Consider the following 6,636-nt stretch of genomic DNA (forward strand, 5'->3'; position numbering starts at 1 on the left):
GCCACCCCCAGGGAATCACCAGAGCTAAGCCCCCTCCTGGACGGTACCTTGGTGACACCAACATAGTACATGTTGGAGCTAACAGGGCAGAGGCTTCTCAGCATCTCCACGCAATTGGGTCCATTGGGAATGATGCTGGACCACATGTCGACAAGGCAGCGGTACCTGGGCGCATGAGACTGTCACCATGCAGAACTCCACTGGGACACCAGCATGGACACTTCTGGTGGTGTCAAGCACCACACCTGGAGATGCAGCTTCTCCCAGAGCTGTGCACCAAAGCATGGGGCTCCCAGCTGCCACCACGGGGGAACCCTGGCCCAAATGCTGCCCCCAAAACACCCACAAGCTTTGTGGACTCCCCTCACCAGGATGGCAGTACCCAAATCACAGCCCCCAGGCACCTGTCGATGAAGACGAGGAAGGGGATGCGGATGGGGAAGCCCTCCTTGCGGATGCGGATGGTCTCCAGGATCCCTGAGTACCGCAGCTGGCTGCTGACCACGTCAGCCTCAAAGAGCCCTGGCTCCTGGGAAGATGATGGGGAGAAGCCTCAGTGGCTGTGCAGGCAGACCACCGCCCACTGTGCCCACTATGCTCCTGGTGCCAGCAGGGCAGGTAGCAGTGGCATTGGCATGGGCAGGAGAGCTCCAGCTCTCACCTTCTTGTTGTTGGGTTTGAGGCAGCGCACAAAGAACGGGTTGCACCTGTGATGCAGAGACCCCATTAGCCACAGGGGACAGGAGACAAAGCCAGTCTGGCCACCTCAGGCTTGGGTCCAGCTGTCACCTGGCTCCCAACAGCCCAGTGCATGGTTGGTTCCCCATCCTGCTGGCCCTGACCTCTCCATCCTCTCCACCAGTTCCAGGAGTGACTGCTGGAACCGTGAGGCCACGGTGGGAGCCTTGTACCGCCGTGTCCTGGTGCTGCTCCTCCTGTTGATGCTCCTCTGCCGAGCCATCACCTGGGCATGGCCGAAGAAGAGGTTGGCCACCACCTTGCAGAGACAGGAAGGGTTAGTGAGAAGGAAGGTGGCCAGGACGGTGCAGTTCTCCTGGTTTCTTTTCCCAGCCCAGCCACTGCCTTTTTGTCCAGCCTAGGGCAAGTTGCATACCCTATTTGTTGCTGTATTCCCTGGATAGGGATGTAGGGATGGGGATGGGAATGGAGATATAGATGGGAATACAAAGGACAAGAGCAGTGCATGTGCCCATTTGTGCCAAATGTTTCAGGGGCAAAGCCCAGAGGATGCCATAGGAGGAGAGCATGGGATAGAGCCAGAGGCATCCTCTACTTCTCGTCCCCCTGGGCCACGGGGATACGCACGCTTGGGGACGTGAAAAGGGATGTATGGAAGGAAGCTATCTATGCCAGGTGTCACCACAGAGCCAGGGCCAGGCAGGGCCCTACCTTGGTCCTGCTGCTGATGAACAGGTCCAGCACATCCTGACGGACCTGGTCATAGTTTTTATCCAAAAACTTGTGAACCTGGCAAAGAGCAAAACCTCATAGCAATGTGTCTGGCAACACAATGTAGGGAGGCAAAGAGCTCCACTCTGGGATAGGGGACTCCAGCCAGACCCCCTGGGCTGCCTGGCCCTCCCTGGTGAGGAATCAAGCCAAGAAAACCTCCACTTTAACTCTCCTTACACCCCACTGGGCATCCCACTGCCACACACCTGGTAGGTCACCTTCCCCGCATAGTGCTTGATGGTGAACTCAGGCAGTGGCAACTTCGGCTTTGTGTACAGAGGGTTTGTCCCATGGTGGTAGTGACACTTCTGGAGGAACGTGTGGTCAGTGGCCTGTGGAGGGACGTAGGAGTGAGACATGGCTCAGGTGGTTCAGGTTAAAACTAGATGATCTTTAAGGTCCCTTCCAAACCAAATCATTCTGATGATTCTATGATTTTCAGGGCTTATCCAGCCTGAAGAAACCCCAGGATGTCTACCAGGTTGTCCAGGACAGTCTAGGAGCAGAGCAGCTCTGGGCCATGATGATTCCCAAACCACAGTGACCACCTGGTGCTGCTACCTCACTCCCTCACCTGGGGGAAGCAGCTCTGGTCATCCAGGATCCGGAGGATGCCGTAGGGCTTCTGGGAGATGAGGTCAATGCAGGGCTGGTTGTCACTGAAGGGGATCTCCTTCCACTCAATCTGCTCCCGGATATACTCCTCCTGCAGGGCCAGCAACCCGTCAGCCCCATGCCCCCAGCCCCATGGCAGTGCCCATCACAGAGGCAGAGCCTAGCACCACCCACCAGCCCACCTGCTCCTCCTGGAAGACGATCCTGTTGAAGAAGAACTGCAGGTACTCATTGGCGTAGTTGATGCACAGCTGCTCGAAGCTGTTGAAGTGGAGGTCCTGCAAGAAGGAAGGTTCATGGAGCCTGAGACCCTGGGGAGGTGGAGCTGGGATTGAGCCAGAATGGATTCTGCTCACCTCAAAGCCATAGATGTCCAGGATGGAGATGGAGAGAGCCTCATGCCGCGGGTACACCAGCTTGTTGATGCGGTCTGTGAGCCAGCCGAAGAGCAGGGAGTAGAGGGTCTTGGCAATGGCATCCCTGGGAAGGAGCAGAGTGATGGAGCTCTGGAATGGCACAGCATGGCACTGTGCACATCCCCACTGCCATAGCCAGAACCCATCACAGCATCAGTTTTAATAACCAGAAAGTCTAATCCACAGTGAGGGACCTAATCATTTCCTTTCCTATCTGGCATTTCACCTCCCACCCCATGCCCTTCCTCCTACCTGGCATCCACAGCACTTTCAACTGTCAGAGGGGTAAAAATCTTCTCCCGCAGCGTTTCCTGGTTGGGAAATGGCATGATGGAGTTTTAGCAACACCAGCCATGGTCCCCAGGGACCAAGGACCCTCCACCCTGCCTGTTCCACCCCACACTCACCGTCACCTTGAAGGTGATGGCTTTCTGCAGGCCCTCAGGGGACACCTGCAGCAGCTCAGCCACTGTCCGGATCTCCGCAGCACTCACCACCATGGCGATCTCCTGGCAGTCAGTCTGCAGGACACAGGGATGCAGTGGGATGCAGTGACCCTGCACCTGCCACATGCCCAAGGAACACAGCTTGGCTCCCCATTTACCTCATATTTTTCAAAGTAGACGTTGCCCAGGTGAAGGACAGAGGAGAGGATGCGGAAGATGCTGTTCTGCTCATCCATGCTGAAGCCCAGCACCTCCATGGTGCTGAGCAGCTGACGGAAATCCTCTGCGTCGTCCTTGCCGGGAATCTCACAGTTCCCACCCTGGCGTGACCCCCTCAGTCCATCAGTGGGTCCCGGGAGGGCAGCACCCAGCATGTGGGGTCACCCTGCCCTGAGCACCCTCCCCATCCAAAGGTTGAGGACCCAGGCACCCCAAGGTTGGGCAGCCCCTGAAAATCAGACAGCATGGGGGGGTCGGGAGAGCCATGCTACCTGGTTCAGGTAGTAGTAGGTCTCGGCGCCCTGCAGGCAGTACCGCTGCTTCTGCTGGACAGGCAGCCCGGCCAGCATCTCGTAGAAGATGTGGTAGTTGCGCTCACTCTTGGACTGGAGAACAGAGGCATAAACAGAAGTGGTAGAAGATTGAGCAGAAACCTGGACCCCCTTGCCTCATACCTGGAAGACCACACGGGATTTCTCCAGCAGGTACTGCGAGGTTATGGCACCGCAGATCAAGCCTCTGCAGGGATGAGAGCAGGCACCTGGCTGGCAACCTCAGTGTGGGCAGAGGCTGTGACCCCCACACCCCTGCCCTGATGCTCTCCAACACATGGGGGGTCAGTGGTGGTCCTTAGGTGCCCCCCACCAGGGATGGACAGGCAGGGAGAGGTGTCTGCAGCCAGCTCGAGCACTGCACCCCAGGGTGACATCAGGCACCCCCACATTGGGACCAGTGGGGTTGAGGAAGGGTGGGATGGAACATGGGGCAGGGATGAGGACTGGGAGTGGTCAGAGTGCTAGCCCAGGACACAACATCCCTGCTCCTACCCCAGGGACAGCCACCTGTCCTCAAGTGCCATCATCTTTCTAATGTTTGTCCCCAAAAGCATCCCTGGGTTTCCCCCCAGAGGCAGGGAGCAGCCTGGAAGTGGGGTGAGAGGTCAGGCTGGGCACTCCCAGGGCAGGGGGACACACAGTGGGGACAGCCATGCATGGGTGTTTCACAGCATTACTTACTCCTCCAGAAAGATTTCCACAAATTTCCCAAACCTGCTGGAATTGTCATTCCTCACAGTTTTGGCGTTGCCGAAGGATTCCAGCAAGGGGGTCGCCTCCAGGATCTATCATGGTGATGGGGAGAGCCTGAGCACCCAACACACCATGCGCTGTCCCCGTGGTGGGGACATCTCCCTCGTCACCCTGCCACCCTCCCTGCCAGCCTCTGCCCCATGCAGACACCCGTGGGTGCCCAAATTTGAGGTGTGCACCATGGCCAGGTTCCATGAGGAAGTCAGAGAGTATGAGGATCCCATGCACATGCATGCACCAAACTCCTGCGTCCCTCCCCTCCATCCCCTTGCAGCTGGAGTGACATGGCCAAGATGCCACCATAACGCTCCGTCCCCTTGAACCATTCCAGTTCACGTGTCCCTCCCAGTACCTCTATCTGCCGTGGTCCAGGTGGAAGCGTGGGGACAAGCAGAGAGCAGTGGAGCCATGAGGAAGGGTGGAGGAGTATGCAGGGAGGTGGGAGAAGATGAGGGGGACATGGGGACACAGGGAATCCCCACGGCAATGCCCTACCTGTGGGACATTGCTGCGTTTCTGGCTGATGGCTGCCAGGTAGCGCAGGATCAACTTGGTGGCTTCGGTCTTCCCTGAGCCGCTCTCCCCACTGAAATGCAGAGCAGGAGTATGGCAGGGATTGTCACCAGCTGAGCACAGGGTTTCCACCCCAAACCCCCTCCAAACTTCCCAAGCACCTCATCCCCAGCAGCACCCATTGGCCCTGGGGCTGGGCCAGGCTGGCAGCAGCATCCTGCAACCAGGAATTAGGTCACTGCTGACTGAGGCTGTCCCAGGGGCCACGTGTGGGGACAGCCATGTCCCACCTGATGACGATACACTGGTTGTGTTTGGCATCCATCACTTTGTAGTAGGCGACGTTTGCGATGGCAAAGAGGTGCCTGGGGCAGGGGGAAGCAGAGGGGGGTGTTACCATGGCATAGGAACCCCCACTGCACCCTGAGCAGCCCCATGCACAGACACAACTGCTCCAGCACTCTGTGACTGAGGGTCCCTGGGGGTCTGGGACCACCCAAGGCTGCTGTGGGACCCAGGAGTGGGTGATGGTGGGTGGGAGTGCCCCCATCCCCACATTTCGGGACTCCCTGGTACTTACGGTGGGTTCTCGCCCAGGGCTCTGCCCTCATACTGCAGCACGTATTCTGTCCCGTAGATGTCGTAGAGCCGGTACGGGTTCATCGACACCAGGATGCTGCCAATGTAGGTCTGCCAGAGAGTGAGGTTTTGGGCTGTGAACCCTCGGGGGGGGTGATGGCACCCCAAAGACCTCACACTGAGGGCTTTTAGGGGACACTGTGCACCCCTAAGCTTACATAGATGAGCTGGCGCTCAAATCGTGTCCGGAGGTTGCTCAGCACCGCAGCCTCCTGGAGATCCCTGGCATGGAGCAGAGGATGCATTAGGGGGTGGCAAGGGGACAGAGGGATGTCTTCTGTCCCCAGCATGTTCCTAGCATCCCCAGCCCCAGGAGGCTGGAGCAGCCCCCGTGTCAGGATGAGATGGGGTAGGAACAGTGGGGCCAGGACAGAGTGGTTGAGGGCTGCAGGCCCATTGTCCCCTACAGTGCTGGGTTATGGTAAAGGGGACAGGGACACTCACTCCAGTTGGGTCATGTCCTCCAGCCCGTCCTCCTTCTTTGGCTCATGGTACCGCATAAGGGGCAGGCTGCACAGTGACTGCATCTGCACAGAGAAACCACCACTCCATCATGTCAGGGATGTGCCAACACCCTCCATTGTCCCATCCAGTCACCACCACCACCACCACCACCCCAGAACCACCATCTGTGACTCCAAACCAGGGAGGACACAGACAGTGACGGCAGGGACCCCAAGAAAACATCCCACAGCCCTGAAACTGGTCCCCCAGCAAGAGTGTCTTGTCAGAGAAGAATAGCAGCAGTGGAAACAAGGACATGGGGCCACCAAGGTGCCCTTGAGGACTGTCCCAGGAAAGACTGATCCTGAGAATCCTAGTTCTGCTCTCTGTGGTCAAGTGTGAACAGGCAGAGACAGCTGTGCCACATCTACTGCAACACCTCATGGTTCATCCATACCCTCATGGGGGCTGCAAAAGGTGGTCCAGAAACACCCGGGCAGGATGGTACCACCAAGGGAAGGGGGCTGAGCCACGGGGCTGAGGCTGCTCCCCACAGCTGCACTCAGAGCTGGCACAGAACAAGTGTCATGCAGGAGCCTGGGCTGGCAGCCAGCCAGGTGGTGGGCAGGAAAGCAGACACCTGCCAGGTCACCGTGCCACCCACACCTGTCCCCACCGGATCGGGTCTCCGCATTTCCATACACCAGAGTCAAGTGTCCCCAGAGGGGCCGTCCATGGGGGGACACACAACAGGCGATGACACCCCCACCTCCAGCCTGCTCC

General features: G+C 58.2%; 1 protein-coding gene across 1 annotated transcript in view; it reads right to left on the minus strand.

Annotated features, from left to right (window-relative positions):
- Window positions 1-5,936, minus strand: part of LOC103806263 (unconventional myosin-XV-like) — a gene marked incomplete at its 3' end in the record, with an annotated part of 9,963 nt that extends 4,027 nt beyond the window's left edge. Inside the window, exons 1-21 of the mRNA XM_009078944.1 lie at window positions 5,854-5,936; window positions 5,568-5,631; window positions 5,351-5,460; window positions 5,061-5,135; window positions 4,753-4,843; window positions 4,610-4,615; window positions 4,186-4,289; window positions 3,625-3,688; window positions 3,442-3,555; window positions 3,109-3,270; window positions 2,912-3,025; window positions 2,757-2,815; window positions 2,445-2,568; window positions 2,271-2,366; window positions 2,048-2,179; window positions 1,680-1,805; window positions 1,411-1,488; window positions 843-997; window positions 662-707; window positions 405-529; window positions 48-165 (exon numbers count right to left, since the gene is read on the minus strand). Of these exons, the coding sequence (XP_009077192.1) occupies window positions 48-165; window positions 405-529; window positions 662-707; window positions 843-997; window positions 1,411-1,488; window positions 1,680-1,805; window positions 2,048-2,179; window positions 2,271-2,366; window positions 2,445-2,568; window positions 2,757-2,815; window positions 2,912-3,025; window positions 3,109-3,270; window positions 3,442-3,555; window positions 3,625-3,688; window positions 4,186-4,289; window positions 4,610-4,615; window positions 4,753-4,843; window positions 5,061-5,135; window positions 5,351-5,460; window positions 5,568-5,631; window positions 5,854-5,936 (2,046 nt within the window). The remainder of the gene's footprint in view (window positions 1-47; window positions 166-404; window positions 530-661; window positions 708-842; window positions 998-1,410; window positions 1,489-1,679; window positions 1,806-2,047; window positions 2,180-2,270; window positions 2,367-2,444; window positions 2,569-2,756; window positions 2,816-2,911; window positions 3,026-3,108; window positions 3,271-3,441; window positions 3,556-3,624; window positions 3,689-4,185; window positions 4,290-4,609; window positions 4,616-4,752; window positions 4,844-5,060; window positions 5,136-5,350; window positions 5,461-5,567; window positions 5,632-5,853) is intronic.
- Between the last annotated feature and the right edge of the window lie 700 nt (window positions 5,937-6,636).

The sequence above is a fragment of the Acanthisitta chloris genome, unplaced genomic scaffold (genome assembly GCF_000695815.1).
Source record: "Acanthisitta chloris isolate BGI_N310 unplaced genomic scaffold, ASM69581v1 scaffold21987, whole genome shotgun sequence".
Taxonomy (NCBI): Eukaryota; Metazoa; Chordata; class Aves; order Passeriformes; family Acanthisittidae; genus Acanthisitta; species Acanthisitta chloris.